The 22,442-nt window shown below is 36.8% G+C and overlaps 1 protein-coding gene and 1 long non-coding RNA gene across 4 annotated transcripts; one reads left to right on the top strand and one right to left on the bottom strand.

Annotated features, from left to right (window-relative positions):
* The first annotated feature begins 3,027 nt into the window (after positions 1-3,027).
* Positions 3,028-21,933, top strand: rassf2b (Ras association domain family member 2b). Of its 3 annotated transcripts, XM_081610772.1 has the most exons (13): positions 3,028-3,364; positions 7,032-7,165; positions 8,005-8,034; positions 8,506-8,579; positions 9,033-9,112; positions 9,325-9,472; positions 11,033-11,139; positions 11,778-11,920; positions 12,010-12,163; positions 13,071-13,192; positions 13,834-13,931; positions 14,035-18,298; positions 20,446-21,933. In XM_081610772.1, exons 4-12 carry the CDS (start codon positions 8,527-8,529, stop codon positions 14,102-14,104), a joined length of 975 nt encoding a protein of 324 aa, XP_081466898.1. In that variant the 5' UTR covers positions 3,028-3,364; positions 7,032-7,165; positions 8,005-8,034; positions 8,506-8,526; the 3' UTR covers positions 14,105-18,298; positions 20,446-21,933. The 3 variants fall into 3 exon arrangements, with proteins under 3 accessions (XP_081466898.1, XP_081466899.1, XP_081466897.1); XM_081610771.1 differs by lacking the exon at positions 8,005-8,034 and having other exon boundaries at positions 3,040-3,364; XM_081610773.1 differs by lacking the exons at positions 7,032-7,165; positions 8,005-8,034.
* On the bottom strand, positions 5,116-10,240 carry LOC103470049 (uncharacterized). The gene is made up of 2 exons (XR_534441.3): positions 10,162-10,240; positions 5,116-5,394 (listed from the first exon to the last, which is right to left on the bottom strand). It is a non-coding gene; the product is annotated as an uncharacterized LOC103470049 (long non-coding RNA).
* Positions 21,934-22,442: the final 509 nt, after the last annotated feature.

Raw genomic sequence — 22,442 nt, forward strand, 5'->3', positions numbered from 1 at the left:
GTTATGGTAACATTACCACCTTCACAACCGGCAGAAGCCCCAAATCGTCAATGAACCTGACTGCTCAAACTCCTGTTTCCAAGCATATTTATGGAAAGTTAAGTGGAAGGAAAAACTTGGTAATTGGAGTTTTCTCAAAAGGAACATGAGACACCAGAGCTACAGACTTATTGCCTCCAAATCAAACTGCATCAATGTAATTCAAGCAAAAGGAGCCTAGACGAAGTATTGCATGCATTTACAGTACATGGACATAGTTGGGGTTTTTTCCCCCATTAGCTTTAAGCTGTAATAATTAACAAATATTTTAAAAGGTTTTTTTTTTTTTTTTTTTACAAAGTACTGAAATTAGTTTCAATATTTTAATTGAGATTCACCAGTAAAAGCATTTTTCTGTCTCAACAGAAATGGCCAGCAGGGGGCGACAATGTGACCAAAACAAGAAAAAAAGTTGGGAAATAATACAATTTCACATCTCTGAGCTTTTTTTAAAAATTTTCTTTTTGTCAAGAGGTTTGAGTCTTGATACTTGATTTAAATTGTAAATAGCCGCTGTGGTGTAGGTTTTGGTGTAGTGTTTTATTCATAAATCACATGTTATGAATCTGGTCTTTAAACACTTTGTGATGGGCACCCTGTCACACTTTCACATTTATTTATCTTGACAGAAGAGTTAAATAATTTTCTTAAGTATTTTAGTACCTCCAGTGTACACAGCTATTGGTTAAAAAATAAACACAGTACATTATTGACTGAAGGTTGAACTATAGATTGCAATCCAGCTTGCTGCATTAAAGATGTGACATAATGTTTAGTGAAGCATATTCCAGTAATAGTTGAAGCACATAGACATAATTTGGACATAATGATGTTTTCACAGATTCTGTATCTCATGTAATACCATCACATGGAGATGGTACAGTATTACACAATTGCTATATTTTTAGGAGTGGCAGTAATTTCCAGGTAAGCAAACACTGGTGATGTTGGCAACGCAGAAGAACCTGGAAGCTAATGTCAGAGTGACGGAGCAAGAAGAAGATGAAGCTCTTAAAGTTTCATTTAAAACATAATTTACAGTGCGTGTGTTTAAAACAAATCATTAAACTAACTGGCTGCATCTGATTTCAAGATGATCACTTCGATGAAAGATTTCAGAAATCAGTTTAAAAGTTGAGACTGAGAAGTTTCAGACGGCCATTAGGGGGCAGTATAAGGCTACTGTGAATCTTGCAAATGTTTGAACTGGAAAGATTTTTTTATTGTGATTCTTTTTAGCACACACTTTTTTTCTGTTTTAGCAGCTTCATTGTTATAAGTTCATACAGCTCTGTTGAGTGAATCTCATATTTTTAGGATTCTCCTAAATCAAGTGCGACTACACAGGACCAAATTTATCTTTACAAACCAGAGTGCATTAAAATACCATGATATGGTTATTTTATATACAGATATATAAACACGTGCACACACACAACTGCTCAAAAAAAATAAAGGGAACACTTAAACAACACAATATAACTCCAAGTAAATCAAACTTCTGTGAAATCAAACTGTCAACTTAGGAAGCAACACTGATTGACCCGACGAGGGTCCCCGTTGTCAATCAGTGTTGCTTCCTAAGTGGACAGTTTGATTTCACAGAAGTTTGATTTACTTGGAATTATATTGTGTTGTTTAAGTGTTCCCTTTATTTTTTTGAGCAGTGTGTGTATATATATATATATATATATATATATATATATGCTTTTAATATAACTTTCTATTCACTTTTTGATTTTTCATTTTTTTTTTTTTTTCATTTCATTTATTTATTTATTTCGAACAGACATTAAAAACAGTCAAAAAAGAACAAAAAAACAAAATAGAATGAGACAAACTTAAGAAATAAAATGTAAAACAAATTATTTTGCCCATGTAACTTGCAGTTTTATATTTTCTGTTCAAAAAGGAGCAGGTAGAAGATACATCTTATAATATCCTGCCCCTCTCATACTTGTCAATATATTATCAATTTACTTTCAGAACATCAACAAGAGACAACTTGTTTCCATTTTTCATTATGTTTAACTATGTACAATTATTGTAAGTACTATTTATATAATCATTTACATTATAAACTATTAAACATGTTATGTAGCATATTTTGAAATGAGTTCTGCTTTAATCAATTTTTTAAATTGGTTTACATTTGTAATTTTTTTAATCTCATCATTCAATCCATTCCAAACATTTACTCCACACACAGATAAACAAAAACTCTTCCTGGTTGTTCTAATATGTTGTTTTTTAAAATACCCTTCACCTCTTAAATCATAACCACCCTCTCTGTCACCAAACATTTCCTGTATATTGTGTGGAAGTTTTTGATTTCGGACCTTAAACATGAATTGTGTAGTTTTAAATTTGACCAGGTCCCAGAATTTCAGTGTATTTGATTTGATAAATAAGTGGTTTGTGTGTTCCCAGTATCCCACTTTATGTAGTATACGGATTGATTTTTTTTGTAAGACGTATAATGGCTGTAAATTTGTTTTGTATGTATTCCCCCAAACTTCCACACAATATGTTAACTGTGGTACAATGAGTGTGTTATATAGAATAAACAAAGATTTATAGTCCAGGACGAAACTAATTTTTCTTATCACAGCTACACTTTTGGCTATTTTAGATTTTACTAGGCTGATCTGTGGTTTCCAGCTGAATTTATCGTCTAACATGACACCCAAGAATTTTATTTCATGTACTTGTTCTAAATCAACACTTTCAATTGATATTTTAGTTGGATTATTTTCCTGTTTTTTATTGTTTCCGAATATCATGAATTTAGTCTTATCTAAATTTACAGCTAGTTTAAATTACAGAACAAAGTGTATGTATTGTACATTCCATTATTTAATTAGAACATTTTCTTGGCTGGGCTGTCCCCCCCGATGCTTCAGGATGCTAGCACCGCCCCTGGTCCAGGACTCCATTAAATAACAATAATCGACCATTGTGCGCGTGCCCGTCTCTCCCATTGTTGTCATGTTTTCATTCATCTCCGCGTGAACAAAGGCTCGTAAATCCCGCCCTCTGATTGGTTCCTAACCTCAGGGCCCAGCGTCGCTCCTACGCAACGCGCCCCGCCACAACAGATGGACCTCTCTCTCTCTCTCCCTCTGTCCTCCTCCTTCCACGAGATCCTGGATGCTTGGCCGCACGCGCATCGCGCTGATTGTTTCCAACGGCAGGAGCACGAGACCAAGTTGTACTCATCCGTGGGCCGACGGTTGATTCTCGAGAAAAGAGGAGAAAACCGAGAGGGAGCGCGGTAGATGAGCCAAGAAAGAGTCTCCTAAAGTCGGCAAGAAATCCAGCTCAGGTCGGTGTAGCTCAGTCTGCGTATCATGATTTGTTTAAAAGAGATGTTCCGATACGAAACGGATGTGTAGTTTTGTTGTCTAATTAAAATAACTGAAATAATATTACAGCGGATGGAATTAGCTAGTCCAGAAACATCTTGACGCCACCAGTATGCTCCAAAAACCATAGATATTATCTTTTTCGTTTTTATTTTATTCATGTTCAGAGAGCAACCACAAACCACCGCACTTTGTTTCATGTCCTGAACGGAAACGAGAGAAAATGCTTTCCATATCGGACATTTCCACAACCAGGAAGACCACATAGCTATAAATATATTAGTAAAACAGGTTACATAACAAGCAAGGGATGGTTAAAATTCCTCTCAGCACACATGGCCAGTTACAGAGGCTGCTCCCAAAGTGGATGCTGCCTCACATTCCCTTTAAGCCGACATACATCATGCAATCAAGCCTCTAATGATGTTTTTAAGGCTACCTTAGTATGATGCTTCTGAACTTATGACACAAGTAGTACCAATGGCTACCAAAGACTGTCTTTGGTAATATCAAAAATATACATTTTGTTATTTATTTGCAAAGTAAATATGAGGAAGCTAAGGTTTTATCAGCTTCAGCAGCCAAAAAGATGAGAAACACACAGTGAAAAACATTTTGAGGACTGGTGAACAGTAGACAACAAACCAGCAGAAAGCACTGCTGGTTTGCTTCCCATTTATCTCTGAATTTGGATCTGGGAATGACATCTAATCCAACCTAACCATGCTCTAGTTCCAGTTAAAACGTCTGTGGGATTAGCTAGTTTTTAATATTAAAGATTATGCTGACTAATACTAGCAATGCAAGCTTATAGCGATGAAGTTTGTATTTTTCAAATGCTGTAGTTTTGAGAATTTTTGAGAAGTGCAAATATTCTGGTTTTCAGATTTAATGTGTGAAACAGCAGCCATTTTGGATTTTGAGGCTGAAGTGGGCAAAAAAACTGACACATTATCGCTTCTGTCTGCAAGAAACATTTCTGCTAATTTTAACTAGAAAATTGGAAATGTAAACTTTTGAGTAAAAATAGAGAGCAAGATTATGCAGCATCCTTTATTTAATTTTATGTAAAATTAAGAATATTATGGGACAACCATCATCTTTGAGACTAACAGAAAAAGTGTCTTCAGTCAGAGGCTTCTTCAAAGTTATATCCAAACTATCTAAATTATTCTGTTGCTAACAAGATTTAAAAAGCCGGATAGAGTTCAGAGTGCATGTTCACAATCTTTCTAGACTGACTGAAAACCATTAAAATGGATCAAAGAATTGACTTCTAGACAGTCTGAACTCTTTGTTTTGGATAAATGATTGCTTGCTTCATATTTGACGTCCCCATTAAGAGCAGCAGAGCCAAAACGCTTTTCTGTTGCAGGTCTGTGTGTGGTTTAGTTTCTGTGTTGTTGCTATGACAGTAATGACAATGGTGAGACAGAGCAGTAGTCATGTGGACGCTGAAAGACAGCGGAGACCCTGTTGGTGGGTTTGGAAGAGAAACAGGAGGAGGTTTGCAGCTATTCAGCACCAAGGACGTTGACTGAGGAGGTTTAGAGGCGACGGGGTGAGAGGGCAATAAATAAGGAGGGGAGGGGACATTTTAAAGAGAGAACGTGGAGAGAAAAGTCAGGTCGTCGTTAGAGGATGTTTGATAGAAAGCTAATTAATTTGTAGACCGAGAGGTTTGTAGACATTTCGGAGAAGAAAAAGAAAATACTTTTTATCAACTGAATTTTATGGTTTCAATCCAAACAACAGAGTAAGTGAAGACAACGAGAGTAAGAGGAGAAGATGGAGTCTGAGGATTGGCTGACGTTATAATGAGCCTCAGGGGGATTCAGACGCTCAATATATTCTACATTTGGACCGTTTTCCAGCACATAGAAGAAGAACGTTGGGATCTGAAACGGGACTGGGTCAGCCTTGGGTCAGGCTGTCTGCAGTTGGGTTGATGTTGGATCTGCTGCGGCCGTCGTCTTTATCTCAAAAGGATCTGTTTCACAGAGACAATAAGTTCTGCTTAGAAAAGAAGTGTATGAAATCAGAGGTTTATAAGACTGAATTAAAAAGAAACATCCACTTTTTTAGTCACCGTTTGACATATCAGATTAAAAGCTTTCTTTTTTAGGACTACATTTATGTCAGAATATTTTTATTGCTTTCTTCAAAGCCAGACGTTTACATGTATGAAGGTTGCCATACGTTTTAGCAATTGAATATATAAAATTAATGCCCCGTCTTTGAAAAACACAACTACATCATGACCCTTGCCGTTATATTCTGGTAAAAGCTTGCAATACTAAAAATACTTTCCAATATTTTCCATGTGGAGTGGGTATTTTGCTAAACTTGGACACAAATTAAATTAAATTAAATTAAATCCTTCAAAAATACAATTACCTTAAAGATAGCAATTATTTATAAAGTTGCTTAAGTACAACAAAGTGAGTGTTTTGGAGTTGATATCACACAGCTATAACATCAACAGTGTGATATCACACAGTGAAAACATGAGAAGACGTGTGAGCGATGCGGCCTAATAAACCTGACTCAGTTACACCGGTTCTGTTTGGAGGAATGGACCCAGTATACCAGCAAATAGTTTTGCAAAGCTTCTGGAAGAATTTTGGTAAAATGAACTGACCTAAAACAGCAAATATATTTCATATTAAATGCCAGACAAAAAAAATGTACATGTTTTATCTGTATTTACTGTGGTGCCAGTGGCACTGATGCAGCTTTGATGCTACATTTGATTCAAAAGAGTTTTTATGCCAAATTAAGAAAAAAAATATATATATTTTATTCAATTCCTCCGAGATTCCAGCACAACTTAAACTTAGTATTTCAAACCTGATTTTTTTCTTTTGAACACAATCCCCAACTTGAAGGCTGCGTTTAGTCAAAATATGCAGCACAGACTAATTAAAGTCTACATAATGGAATATAAAATATTTATTCTTGACAATTAGAAGGAAACTTTGACATGCTTTGAACATTTGACATGGTTAAATGTGAACGCTTTAATGATGCTGCCTCAGCTGTAAAGGTCACACGGCTGGTTAGATCCTGGTGTCAGAGCTGCAGGTTTAGTCGATCCACAACTGTTAGCACTTTGTTTTGGTTTGACAGCTGGTCTCAGAACACAAGCATCACCCATTAATAAATGCTGGAGCGGAGCCGCCTTCGAACACAATATATGATACATGATATCAGAAGCTAATGGCTGCCATTGTGTCAGTCGGTGGTGAGGTTTGGGGCGCTCCACGGGCCTAATATGGCTGCTGAAATATTGATGGCGCTTGGCGTTGAACCTGGCTAATTGCTGTTTAATATTTAATTTATTTCACAGATCGACAGCCTCGGGTTGTTTATGCTCACTGTGTTTAAATGTGCTGATGACACCGATCTGTTGTCCGATCCCAGAGAGGCGATGAGAGTTTAGCTGCATTCTCTTTCTGGTGTGTGGTTGTTGATCTGCTGTTTGAATTGAGGAAGTTTTGGGCTGTATGAGGGGTAGAGTCAGTTTCCTGTGTGACTGACTGAGCAAAGGAGGAAGCCATTTGACGGAAGGGGAGCACTTCCTTTAAGCAACGCCGCTCTTCCCCATCTGTTCGGTGTCGCACACAGTAAAAAGAGCTTCGTGGGCTTTTTCTGGACCGGGCAGACTCCCAGAACCTGACACACCTGACCCAGATTGGACCGATCCGACCCTGTGCTCTCTGTCCACACAGGCACAACAAAAAACTGCTGTCTCCTCTGTGGTAAGATCGCTGAAACTTGTACAACACATACTCCTTATGTAGATATAAGCCTCTGATATTCAACTAAATATATATTTGTGCTGTTTATTTCCTGAAACTCAAATCCCCTCTGTCAACATTCTGAAATGTTTAGCAGAAATGTAAAGAAACTATTTCTGTATTGTGTCAGCACTGCAAATCACAAACTCTTACCAAGTAATTTTGGTTTAGTTTCTAGTGAAAATACCTCAGTTCACTTGAAATAAGACAAAAGTAGCTTACAAGTAACGTTTCAGTAAGATATAAAGGCTTGTTTGAAGTCAGTAATTACTTTATATTGATGAAAAAGTTCTTGTTCCATTTGCAAATTATTTCATTTATAACATGGGAAAAATGGCAGATTGCTGGTGAAATAATGGAACAAGTATTTTTTCAACTACAGCTCTGGAAAAAATTGAGAGACTACTTAAAATTATCAGCTTCTTTGATTTTAATTTCTATAGGTATATGTTTGATTAAATTGATCATTGTTCTTTTATTCCATTAACTACTGACAACATGTGTCTGAAATTCCAAGCAAATGTTTAAAATTTATTTGCAGAAAATGAGAAATGGTGAAAATAGCAAAAAAGATGCCGTTCTTTCAGACCTCCAATAATTAATTAAACAAGCTCATATTAAATTAGAAACAGCGATACTAATGTTTTAACTCAGGAAGAGTTCAGGAATCAATATTTGGTGGAATAACCAGGAGGTTTTCAATGGGGCTCAGTGCAGTGGTTTCTAAATGTTTTTCAGAGAAAATAAGCTCCTATGTCTTGCTGAAAAGTTACTTCTAAGTCAGTTTTGTCTTATTTCAGGTGTACTAGCAACTAGACCAACATTACTGGGTAAGATTTTGTGTCTTTGCAGCATGATGAATGTTTAAGCAGCTGAAATAATGTGAAGCAGCAGGTGGCCCATGTGTCCTGCACCTGTCTTTGTGCTTCCGGAGGCTTCGTTCCTGCCAGATTTCACACAAACCCACACTGAGTCCACTCCACAGGAAACCGACCGCCACGTCAAACAGCTGCATGACTGGATCTTCTGTCCAGACGGCAGAGTTAAAGAGCAACAATACAGCTGCTCTCCTCCGCCATGAAGCACCAAATGTTTTGGTTCTGTAAAAAGACTTGGTGTTTTATCACTTAGGATCTTGAGGGGAATTGTTGGCAGGAAATAAGATACGATCTTTGTTATTTCTTCTTTTTCTGCAGTCGCTTTCCTGCTCCTCAGAATGTCCTCTGTGTGCCTCTGAGTTTGTCATGAGGAGTCATGAGACTGATAAATGAGTGTTGACTGTTTACTTCTTTGTTCCTCAGAGTCTCTCATGCTAACCGAGTATGGATGGTACACAGGACGGGGTTCAGATCGGAGAGAAAAAGTTCATCAGCAAGTAAGGTTTCACTTCAACACTTTCTCACATGTTCAAGTAAATAATGAACACACACATGTTTGCTGATTATTAGTCTTCTCTTTGGTAGCTTTTTGGAAAATCCATGTTTGTAACATCAGCTTAGCATGAGGAGTTAAGTTCTGTTTTATGGAGTAAGTCTGTCTCTTACTGATGAGCAGTGGCGCTTTCAGAAGCTAATTTATTTATAAAGTTGGACTCAAAATGCCAACAGGAGATCCGCACATATACAGGGCTGGATAAGACGCCCAGCAGCTCTAGAAAAGTTTCATATCAATACTGCTTTATTATCTTAAAGAAAAGAATCCAATGAGCCTTTGATTAAATTCTGGCTGCGCAGTAAATCTGTTTAAGCTCATCTGTCTTGTTTGGTGTTTTCTTGGCTCGAGCTAAAATAGATTTTTCCTCTCAGTGATTTAGTTTTTATGTCTTCAGGGCAGCAATCCTCTCACATCTGAAAACATACAACCTTTACTATGAGGGGCAGAATCTCCAGCTCCGACACAGAGAGGCAAGTAATTACAGCCGTTTCTTACTTTTATATTTAACTTTGAACACAACATTCCCAGAAGCCCCACTCTTTGTTGCGCTTGACATTTTCGCTTTTGATTGCAATCTTTTTCAACGTAACGCTCCAGACTCATTACTCCTCCTGCCCCAAAGGCCTAATAACTGTCTGCTGGAAGAGTGTTGACATTGATCAGTGTCTGTGTCTCCAAACAGGAAGAAGAGGAGCTGATCATCGAAGGCTTGCTGAATATCTTTTGGGGCCTTCGGCGGCCAATCAGACTTCAGATGCAGGATGACCACGAGCGAATTCGACCGCCGCCATCCTCCACCTCCTGGCACTCAGGCTGCAACCTGGACAGCCAAGGGCAAGTGAAACCAGACAGATCCGGTTACACTCAGACCGGAAATGATAATGAGGACAGTTACAGATTATGGATCTCTGTTGAGATAGGCTCATTAAATCTATAATTAAACAGAATCTAAACACAAAGAACCTTTAAAGTTTGGTTTGTCATCACCCATTAACAGATCTATTTACGTGAATTCATAATTATTTTTGCTGCACACAGCTCATATCAATGCTTTGAAGCTATACAAATATACATTAAGAAATGGAAATGTTATAGAAAAGGTTATTTTAATTTATTAGTTATTCATTTTATATTTACATTTTTAAAACACAGTGATTCTAATATAATAAAACCTGAAAAATTTAAATATTAATACAATACTGTTAATATTTCAAGCATTTATTTTGTAAATTTTGATGATTTTGTCTTACAGAAATCCTCCATTAACTTTAATAAATTATTACATAACACCAGTAAAAAAAAAAGGTTTCTGGAACAAAAATGTCTGTTTCACTGAGAATTATGTGCATTCACTCTGTAGTTTATTCACACAATAGTTGGTTTGGCTCCTTATGCATGAATTACTGCATCAATGCAGCAGGGAGGTGATCTGCCTGTGATTCTGCTGAGGTCCAACAGAAACCCAGGTTGTTTTGATAGCACTCCAAATTAAAAGTAAACAAATTTTTATTTGAAAATCTTACTTTGTTGGAGGTAAAGTGCTCCTAAAGTGATCTGTGGTTTTGGAGTGGTGTAGCTCAGGTCCGTCTGTGTGGAGTGGCTTTAGAAAATCTGACTCCATTTCTTGAGTTGGGTTTTCTCCACAATCCTCTAAAAACTGAAGTTATCCCTGCTGGTTTTTACCGTTTTCTCTCAGATGTTTTCCTTCCATTCAACTTTCCCTTTGTATTCTTCAGTAGAGCACTCTATGAAGAGCAATGACATGAACCAGTCTTGTGAAAGTTGTTAAGGGCAGTCAGCTATCAGCAGTCCTTCCAATAACTTTACATTTCTCCACTAAAAGCTTTTTATTTGTCTTATGTAACATTTTAAATCATGAAGAAACAGAACTGACATCAATATCGAAATTAGCAAATATAAACACTTTAATTATACCATGCTGTGTATAAAGAATCTAGAGTTTCACCTTTTGAATTAAATTAAATGAAAAATGAACTTTTCAAAGACATTTTAATATAACAAATCTCCAAATAATCTTTACTTTTATTTCTCCTGGATTTTTTCGAACAGCTCAACTGACACAACACCATGATAACATATTTTAACAAATTAAGTGTAACAACAGACAGTTATTTGAGGGTAAAATCTACCTTCATGTTTTCACATTAAACATGTTATGGAAAGAAAAGCGTGTTGATATTTCTGATTGTTTTGTGTAAAAATATCTCCCAGTTCGTTCACCTTTCTGTCTTTAATAAACTGAGAACCAAAGAGTCGGTTTTGCTCTGAATCAGAAATGTGTTATTTAATTACTTTTATGCTTGCTATGTTTACAGTTTTGTGATTTTTCAGCTCTTACCTTTTCTCTCAACTTTCTTGTTTTTATATCTGCAGTTCTCCCAACAACACAGACGGTCAGCAGATCCCAGAACAAAATCCTCCCACTGTGGAAGTGACGCCGCCTGACAGTAAACAGGAAGACAACACGGAGACGGATGAAGGTCAGCGACTCTATCATCTAATAAACATCATCAGTTAGTTTGGTGTAATTTTTACAAGGAGATTTATGTTTATGTTTTGGTTCATGTCATTTTAAAGAGATCCAATTAACAAATCTTTGGGGGGGGGGTTTATAAGTGTTTTATCAGACGTTTTTCACAGATTTTGTTTTCTAACATGACCAAGAAGTCAGATCAGCAACTGTGGAGCATTTGTCTGTTTGTAAAAGTTATTAGAAAATTTCTTTCCTTTTATAAAATATAATTTGAACAAATTGTTTTCTCAGGAATTGGAATTGTAAGATTCTAGTTTAACAATCCATTCAAAATGTGTTCTCTCTTATCAACACTGTGAATAATCCCACAGTGGGGCAATTCATTTATTACAGCAGCACAGTAACACAATATAACCTATTTATATAAAAATGTCTAAAAAAAAACAATATAAACTGTATTTAAAAAGTACCTACAGATAAAATAAAATCAAGTAGAAACCTAAAAACCTGGTAGATTTTTAAATACAGGATATGTTCTTTACAGATCTCACATGAAGGTAACCTACAGAGCAGCTGTGATTTATTGCATGTGATGTAATAATAATTAGTGATCTAATAATGTATTTATTTTGTGTCGTTGTTCAGAGGACAGTGAGAGCTCCGCTCAGCTTCTCCGGACGAAAAGTGACGCTGGCGTCTTAAGACGCGGCCAGCGGCGGTCTCCGAGCGACCAGAGGAAAATCCGACGCCATCGATTCTCCATCAATGGACACTTTTACAACCATAAGGTGCTTTTCTATGGGAACCTCCAATAATTTAGAAACAAAAATATAATTCACAAATGTAAACTGTCACTGTTTAATGCTTCTGTTTTCAGACAGCCGTGTTTACGCCTGCGTATGGCTCAGTTACTAATGCCAGGATCAACAGCTGCATGACCACACCGCAGGTGCTCCGGGTTCTCCTCAACAAGTTTAAAATCGAAAACAGCCCGGATGATTTTGCTCTCTATCTTGTCCATGCAAGTGGAGGTAAGTGAGCTGTTTGGAAATGAAGCGTGAGCACTGAGTTAATCTGGATCAACTTTCTCCATCTGTCCTGCTGCTTTCTTAAAATCAGGCGTTTCTATAAAAGTTTATCTTCAGCCCAGTCAGGGTTTAAATGGCTGCAGCCTCTTTTTCTGCAGTGGAAATAGTTTTATTTTATTTGCTGTAGAAGCTCAGAGTTGCCCTGCAGGAAAAAGCTACACTGACTTTTCTTGTTGCCGTTTGTCATCTGGATAACAGGATGGATTGTTTGCAGCTGCGACTACACACAGCATGTCCAGCAGCAGAAAAGCGACGCTGTGTTTTTGTTTTTTATTGCCTCCATGGTAACATCTGGCAGCGAGTGGTAGATTTACGGTTTGAACTGCTCGGCTCCACTTAACGGTATGCAGCCTGGTGAAAAGAGATCACAGAAACAGGAGTTACTCTGATTCTTTGACGGCTCCCCCTGCTGTTTGGGCATCAATAGATGTGACAGGTGCTGTTTGAAGGAAGACAACGATTTAGCGAAAACAGATTTGTTTCTTTATTTTTAAGACTTATGTAACAACAGATAAATAAATCCCTGACCTTTGTTAGCCTGTAGCGATGCAGTGAGATCGGTTCACACATTAGAAACACAGCGTTTGAAATATTTAGAGCTATTGACAAATACCTGAGAAATTCATAAAATTTGTCTTAAAGGAGAAACATAACGCTGCTTATTTTGAGTGATCTCTAACATCAACACACCTTTGTTACCCACTGGATTAAAACTCTTGAATACAATTTATTTTCTATTCCAATGTGATTGATTGAACAGGTGTACCTAATTAAGTGGCCAGTGAGAGTATATGCTTTGTCTGAGTGAATTTTGGCTAATTGAGCCATTAATGATGCGTTGGTGTTTCAGAGCGAGTGAAGCTGAAGCGAACTGATTTTCCTCTGGTGCTGAGAGTCATTCAGGGTCCATGTGAGCAGGTCTGCAAAGTCTTCCTCATGGAGGAAGACTTGGGTGAAGAGGTCACATATGATGTAAGTCACAACCAGCTACAATCACACACCTTACTTTGATGTAAGGACCGTCGATTATTCTGACAGTTAATGGTTTAATCGAATAAGAAATGGGCAGAATCAGCAGATTTTTCATTTAAGCTCTTAAGTTTATTTTATACAAAATTAGAAATACATAAAAAAAATACAGATAAACAAATAATTGAACTCAATTCTTAAATAATTAAATAAACATTTTATTGACTAAAATTAAATTACGTATTATTCCATCTGTGAACTCTTGATAATTTGTAGCTAAAATAATACTTCTAAAAGCTCAACGCTTTCTTCTTGACTTAACATCAATATAATGTTTGGCAGATCTGTTGATTATTTATTGGATTAATTGATTCAAAATTATATAACAAAAGGTGCTCAGTAGGAGAGAATTTGAACCAGGTGAAGCTAAAACTGTCCCACTTGAGGAGTTCTGGGTAGAATATTTTTATAGACAAATTAAAAATCCATATATTTTTGCATAGTTTTGGCTTAATTACCTTTCTGATTGTTGTTCTTTAAGCAAATATCCTCTTTTAGAGTCTGACTAGTCCAATTAGTGATTAATCGATTACTAAATTAGTTAATAAACGCTTTATTGGTGAAGTTCTCTCTCTTTCCACCAGGTGGCGCAGTATATCAAGTTTGAGATGCCTGTCCTTCAGAGTTTCATCACCAAGTTGAAGGAAGAAGAAGACAGAGAGGTGCAGAAGCTCAGAAGAAGGTACCATAAACACTACATATAACCTAAACAGCTGCAGAATCCGAAGTAATAAATATTCCTTCTTTAAATGACCTTTGACCTCCTTCTTTCACCATACTTATAGGTATAATTACCTGCGGTGTATAATAGAAAAGCAGCTTCGTGGTCTTCCAGAAGGAGCGAAGTGTATTTAACCTAATGAAGGTGAGGATTTCCTCCAGCACAAACTGTTAGGAACTGTTTACATCGGCCACCGAGAGAGAGAGAGAGAGAGAGAGAGCGTCGATCAGGCAAGAACTTCTCCTTTCCAACTCCTCCAGTTCACTCTTCTGCTGTCTTCCAGTATGGCATCACATACACGGCTCGAGTGATTTTACCTTTTTTATTTGTATTTTTATTTTATAAGCTTCCTGAGCCTAAAATAAGAGGCCACATCCCCTGCCCTTATTCTAATCAAGCACAGCTGTAATGTGACATGATTATAGTAAAGTGCCTATTTTAACCTCGTCCAAGCACAAAATGCTAACGAATGATCAAAAAGAGCCGAAGCTAATCACACTGACCTAAAGCACAAGGTTTTAAGATCCAAGCGCAGATGCCAATGTTTGCATTTACATTCCTCCCTGAACCGGGCGAGTCTGAGAACTGAATTTATATCAGCCGCCTTCGTTTCACTGATAAATCCCAACGCTCAGATTATGCTGTCATTAGCTGTTCTGTAAACTGAATGTTATGTTTGTTTTGATACAGACAAAAAAATGACTGCATGTTGTAATGTGAGTTTAATGTTTGGTTTTCACAATTTTTAAGTTGCATCTAATAACTGAAGATATTTCACCGAGATCTCATGTGATAGAGCAGCATAAAGTTGGGCTTTGTTGTAAAGTGGAGCAAAAATGTTACTTAACTCTTAAGTTTAGTTTTTAACATCTGAATAGTGTCTTAGTCAATACTTTTTAGAATTGTCTTTAGCAGAAATTACAGCAGCCAGCCATTAGGGGGTTTGAGCACGGCCGCTGGATCAGGGGGGCACGAGGTGCCGATGTCCCAAAGGCAACTGCAGCATTGAACGCAGATGGCAGGTCGCTTTTTTTTATATTCGAGAAAAACGTCTCTCTGAAAAATGAAAATGCTATTTTAACCAGAACATATGCATCTTATTAAACAAAACTGCAAAAGTACAAAACTTTCTAGGGCAAATATCTCAGCACACTTGGAACAAGACAAAACAAGTAACTTTTCAGCAAGAATTAGGAGCTTGTTTTAAGTCAATAATAATTCCTTAATATTGATTTTTTTAAGTAGTAGTTCCACTGGTAAATAATTTTATTTATAACAAGACATTTTTCCCATGTTCAGTCTTCTGTGTTTCTTGGTCTTCATGATGAACACACTCTTTTCAATTTTGTTTGTAAAACATATCATTTTTCTCCACTTTACAATTCATTTTTATGTTAGTCTGTCACAAAATCCCTGTAAAATTCGCTGAAGTTTAAGGTTGCAGCATAACAAAATGTGGAAAAGTTGCATGGGTGTGAATACTTTTGCAAAACACAAGTATATTTTAACTACAACCAGCAGCTGCCAAGATTGTAAACCAGGTGAACTGACTGACATTTACGTCCAAAACTAAAATCACTTCATGAAGCTGATTTACACGTTCAACTTGTTTCAAAGGAAAGACAAACTGGTTTTACAGATTTTATGCTATTATTTGCCTTCTTCTAAAAGTCTAGCTCATTTTATTTACGCTTTGATTTTTTCAGTATTTTTAAAAACCAGAATAATTGTGCTAATTAGTGAATTTTTATCTACAGACTTTGTTCCTACAGACAGACGCAGGCTGACTGTTAGCTGTTTTTTTTTTGGTAAATGTTTGAATGAGCTGCTTGCTTTTTTAAACAGATGTTTACAATTCTTGTGATTTGTATCATGTTAAAAACCTGATTTTTGAAAAAGGGCCAAAGGTGACAGATTGTGGGATTTTCTTCTTCATGTTCAGCGAAAGATTTAGTCGAAAAAGCACAACAAAAAAACTAAAGCTGTGAATTACTTTGTTGGTGTTTAAAGGAGAATGTCTGAAATGTTTTAAACAAGCATTAAAAGCAGCACAGTTTGAGCAGCACCTTGCGTACGTTTGTCGCGATATTAACATTTTTCCACGGACGGCACCCTGCAGAGTTTCTGTGTGACTCTGTTTATAGTTTGTGACTTTTTTGTATTGTCTTTTACAAAACATACAGTCGACTTTCAAGGCTTGTAAGCGTGAAGATGTCATTCCACCCCTTCAAAAATTACATTTGTTTTTGTTTGCTTTGGGGGTTTATTACGGTGATTATATTATTTAATAAAAATCTGTCTTTGGAAAATGTGTTCATATTAGGTAATTGTTTTGTTCAAGTTAATGATTATAATGTCATTTATTGTGTTGCTTTTTGATACAATTAAATGTTTCAGATCATCTAGTTTGGACCGCATTTGTCAAAATCATAAAGTCAAAATCAATATTTTTTTTAATTTAAAAATTCTAAAATATTGCGAATTTTGTTTTTCTGCTCAATAATAATCTATATGTTGAATATTTTAGTCATTTTGAGGGCAGGGGATCATTGAAACTGTTGTAGATGCAAAGCAGAAAGGGTTTTGTGGAAACAGTAAAATTTACAAACGTTTTGAGTAGAGGTGTGCCGATTGATCGGTCACCGATCATAATCGGCCGATTTTTGTGAAAAAGTGCATGATCGGCGATCATTAACTCTTGTTGCCGATACCGATCACCTGCATCTCATTTCGCAGCCTGCCTGTGCAGCTGGTCTCCTCTTTCCTTCACACTGCGCAAACGCGCAGCAACAAATCCTAAGCGAAGTGTAACTATAACGCACTGAGTGAATGGGGAAGTTTGCGTGTTACAGCGGAAAATTGACGCACGTCAAAATGCATCAACACAACGAAGCTAATACGACATAAAAACAATGCCATACTTGACGGAGTTTGGCTACATCGAGGGTCACTGCAGTAAAAAAGACATATGGAGGATCAGATAGCAGGTAAAGCAGCGCACAGCTACAAACACTCACTCGGATTAGTATGACGGTAAGAAAGCTAAACAAATAACCCACAAAATTATTTAAGTCTTCGAGCTGCGATGTAAGACGCTGGTTCTGCTCTCGTTGTTGAACCGCTGCTACGCGCTACAGGTAGTAATATTTCACAGACGGAGCGCCGCTTCTGCTCCACCTGGTAGTGACTCTCACACCGAACCTCTGCTTAAAGCTGCAGCATCTAACCTAAAAAAATACATTTTACATACGTATTAAAACTTTCGCTGTCCTAACATGAGACAGATAATCTCTAAAAAAAATAATCGATCTCCTCCCTGCTCTGCATAATTACTCCTCTCAGTCAGAAACAGCCACTCAGAACTAGCAGTAATCAGCTAGCCGCCATGCTATCAGGAAGTTTTCATTCAGTAACTCTGGATTGTTTATTGTAATGGATCCTGTATTTGCCTTTGAATGTTAAGTTTTATACTTGAATTTTTTGGCAATGTTGAGAGGTTTTATTTTGGCTCTTTGAATTATTTAGCCTCTTCAGAGCCTTCATATATTATCAGTCTGTTAAAGATAGTATTACCAATAGCAGTACAATTTGCAGAATGCCTGTCTTGTTTAGTTTTCTTCTTGGAAAAAGTTATTAAAAACAAGTTTTTGTCTAAATTAAGGTGAATTCATGGTTCCTTTATCCACATAATGTAACCGGTAGTGTTTATGATAAAAAATAATAATAATAATAATAATAATAATAATAATAATAATAATAATAATAAATTATGTGAGCGGTATCGACAGAAAAAAACTTGATCGGCACATCTCTAGTTTTGAGGATTCCACTGGTTTTTATTTTCTTGTCTTTTCTCAGAGACAAGAAGAGAACAGGATTTGAAAAGAGTTGATATTATCATAATAAATCAATCCAGGTCTGCTTTTGAGAAAAAGTTGAAGAAATCATTAAGAGGTCCAATAGATCTTTACACCAGAGTACATTATCATTACATCATTATTAAAGATACAAACCAAGTGGAAGCTTCAGGAGAGCTGAGTCTCGTTCCAGTGTCTTCTCTAAGAGGTTTATTAATTTAGACCGAATTAGAAACAAACGTTGCCTCAGTTGCTCTCGCAGGTATTTAAGAGCGACGTCGTCGTTCCAGCAGCTTACCGCTCGCCTGGCCAATGAGTATCAGCGACACCGGTCCACCTGACGGAGATCGTTAGGAGGATAACAGGCTGGCCGTGATTCAGACTTTCCTTCAGACGGTCAGAGGAGCATCGGGTGAAAGTCTCCAGAAACAAAGAGCGACGTCTGAACCGAGTTTTTACCACAACTAGCAGGTGAGTCTAAATATTCATCCAACCTAATTTACTACTACATGCAAGCAGTTATGGAAATATAGAGTTGTAATTTCTTACATTTTTGCATTATTTATTATTAGAAGACACAAAGATATTTCTTAAAAGTGTAATTTATGCTACAAACAATTTGATTTATCTTCATCAATCTGAGTTGCAGTAGCTTTAATCTCAGTCTGGATTATTCCTGGAGTAAGTGACTCAGAGTATTTATATTTCAAACACATCATAAAACAACAAATGAAAGATGCATTTCATTCATTAAGGTAAAACTTAACAAGTGTACTGTAAAAGTAGAAGCAGTCAGAATAAGCAAAAAAGTACAACTATTAAAGTTATTTTAGCCCTAAATTACTATTTGTTATTGATTTAATTAAAGTAAGTTATATTATATGATATAACGCCTGTTTATTCTACTTTAAGGTATAAATATATTTTATTTGTGTGTTGTAGCAGTGATATTAGATTCTTCTCCACAAATATTTACTTCATCTGTTAATTTTGTCTTTAATTTGGTCCATCACATTTTTTATTTGCATGCATTCCTCCAAAGTACCGTTTATCGTTTATTCTCAGTATAAATACTCTAAAAGTAGCTGTGCTATCTGCTCAGTGATGCCTCATATAGTTGTTTACCGGGCCAGTGGCCTCGTCCCACTCATGCAAAGACAGACTTAATCTGCCAGATCCAAATTAAAAGGACACGGAGATTATGAAAGCGCTGATCTCACGTTGGCTCCATTGTCGTCTTGTGCTGCACTGCTTATGTAAGACGTGTTTGTCAAAGCGGGATTAAAAACGCTCTTCTTTAGGTCTTCAAAGGTCCAGGCTAAAGATGCACGTATTATTTTCCTGGTTGTATAAAACCAATTTGTGCAAGAAAACCCAGCCAGACATTTTCTATAGTCATCATGTGATTTATTGGTGTGACTTGATATGAAGATTCATCTTAATTTGATCAAATTATACATACAAAAGTTTCTAAGTTGAAAACAAAGTGCTTCAGATTTTTTGTTTAATGTTAAATGTACATTTAGGAATTCAGGAAGTTTTTATTTCTTAAAGATGGCTTTAAGGTCTCTGCTGATGTCAGAGGTCAGCAGCCTTTACAGCACTAAGAGACATTTCTGCCTTCAGTCCAGCTAAACACGTTTGATTTAAACAGAAGCAACTTAACTCTTTGAAACAAAATTATAATAACCACAATAATTTGTTTTAACTTGTTTTTGGGTTCAGTACAATTTCTACAATGGAAGATTCTAATTTTATAGAAAATGACATAAAAAAGTCATTTGTAGCCTATTAACACAAAACAAAATACGTTCAGAAAGAGAATATTAGTTATTAGTTAGAAGTGTCATTTTTTGTAAAGAGGTTATGTGTATAAACACCTACACAAAAACACCTAGGAAAATCTCCTAAAGGTTGCATTTTTAGTTACCTTTGCATTATTTTTAAATAAATCTTTTTAAAACAGAGAAAAATAAATAAATTTGACCAGTGATAAGTCTAGTGTCTTTAACAGGCAATCTGATATTTCCAATCAGGGACGTGCACAAACAGACACTAGGTGGTGCTAGAGCATCCGTCCTTTTTGACCCCTAGACAAAAAGTGCTCCTCTGAAAGTTTTACTCTTTTTTTTTTTTACAGTGTATGGCGTATGGTCCAAGATATTATTTATGGATTTATAGTAAAGCCTTTATTATTAATGCCCCACATTTTGTTATTTTGCCCAAAAAGCAGAGCCGTGTTGTCATTTTTTTCCTTAGGAGGACCAACAAGAATGCAGGAAGTGGTTTCTACACTTGTGTTTTCCAGTAGCCATTGTACAGCGCATGGGTTCCTCGGCTCATTTACCAGACACCAGAAAACATTAACTTATTAACTAGCTGGACAGTGTACTTTACATACTTGGACTGTTTTTAGAAGCAGTAGAGGCCCAAATGGAAGTATAAAAACGTGCAAAATGTGAATTTTGCCCAATAAATCCCCTTTTAAAGCTTGTTTTCTCTTTAGCTTATGGTGACATGCTGAAGCCAATGGAGCTCAGGTTGCAGACCTTTAGTTTAGAGACATTTTTATGCACTGATTGTTTTTCCGTTTTTCTCCTCTATTGTTATTTACGCAGCTGACATATAAAGATGAACCTGCTGAAGCTCCCCGTCACCTTGTCCCTCTGTCTGCTGCTGCTCTGCGCCCTGCTGCCCAGCTCTGAGGGGCGTCGCGGCCGTGGAGGCGGTGGCTTCGGTCGGGGCGTAGGAGGAGGAGTCGGTGGCGGCGGCTACAGCCGTGGATGGGGCGGTCAGTCCTACAGACCCGTACCTGTCCAGGTCCAGAGAAGTGGTCCGAGTGCGGGGAAAGTAGCCGGAGCAGCAGCTGCAGGGGCAATAGGAGGAGCGATGGTTGGGTCAGCCCTGAGCCGTCCCGGGTATGGATACGGGTACGGAGGGTACGGAGGTTATGGGGGATATGGCGGTTATGGTGGATACGGGGGTTATGGACCGGGGTATGGCTCCCCTCAATTCGGAGGCGGCTACCGTCCAAGGCCCGGCTATGAGCCTGAGGGTTCTGGAGACATGGAGTACTACGCTGCAGCGTCCAGTGGGCCCATCTACAACAGCATAGTGGTCGTGATTGGCTTTATAACCTCCCTGATGCTGGGAAACTGGGTGGCTGCCATGTAGAGCTGGAGGCCGAGCTGAGATCCAAAACAAAAATAAATCAACAAATTCATCCTGAGAATAAAGAGGAACGTCTTAAAAACTAATCTCCAGCCCTTGAAGATCGTCATCAGTGTTCCTGATTCATCCAACATGACGTCATCCATCAGAACGAGAGAGAAATCCTCTTCAGCATCTCTGAACCCATTTTATTTATGAACTGCATCCCACTGGTCAATGGTAGCTGTGCTTCCATTGACCACATAATGACACAACTTGACATTTTGAAAATAGATTTACTTAAAAACACGACAATTTAAGTTTCAGCGATAAGATGAAGTGGGTAATTTTGGCCGTATTGAAATTGGTTAATTGGTTTATTCCTTATTGGTTTACAAAACTGCAGCGGAAAAACAACCGGATATTGCGACTGGTGAAAACCACGAAGAAGACAACAGCAAGTAGTTAAAGGATGATGGCACAGGTGTTTTTAATTATTTAAGAACAAACTTATTCAAGTTATTAAATTGTTATTTAATGGAAACATCTCAATTGTGACATTGTGTTTTTCAACATTAGAGATATTGACGCAGATTTGTAATGGAAACACAGCTTCTGTCCTCCTTGAATGTGGTCACAGATGTGTTCGGGTTAAACCTACCTCATGATATCATGATAGGAGAGCATTTAAAAGCAGCTACACTCTTTAAATCAATTTAATGTACCTCTTAAATTTATAGTTATGATTCATCTGCACAAAGTTCATATTTTGAGCATTTGGCTCATTTTAAGTGTTTTACTCAGTTAAAGTATAAATAATTTAAGGACTCATTCTCATTCATCTTGAATGTTAGGGTGTCCTAATTTTGCAGATTTATATACATTTATTTATAAATGTCTACATGTATTTTCTTGTTTTACTGTGTAACATTAATAAAACAAAATATAGAAAATTATTCTGATCTTTATTCTTTCACGCACTAAAAAATTAGTATTTTTTACTCAGATACAGTATGTTTAATTACAAATATTTGAATCGGGTGGTACATATAGAGGAGCGTTGACCAAATTGTGGTCCGAGGGCCATTTGTGACCCTTGAAATTATTGTTTGATCCATGACTACAGGAATAGTAAAAATTTGATCAACAAATTAGAAAACAATTGATTACCCAAAACATTTGAAATGGTTTTGCAGGTTTTATTTATTTATTGTGTTTATTGTTGAGCAGATAAAGCAACAGCTGTCCCTTAATAAATCAGAATACTGTTGACAATTTAATTTCAGCCGTTCATTCTTTTTTGAAGATATTTTTTATAAGATTATACATTAGAAATTTTTACAATTATTTTAGGAGCTTCTGAACATATTTTAAATTCTTGGGATTTATCGCCATAAAACCTCAACAGTCATGCAGTTATTGCTCTGAACTTTATGGTAACACATTATTTGAAGGGGGGTGAATA

Source organism: Poecilia reticulata, chromosome 9 (genome assembly GCF_904066995.2).
Source record: "Poecilia reticulata chromosome 9, P_reticulata-male-v2, whole genome shotgun sequence".
Lineage (NCBI taxonomy): Eukaryota > Metazoa > Chordata > Actinopteri > Cyprinodontiformes > Poeciliidae > Poecilia > Poecilia reticulata.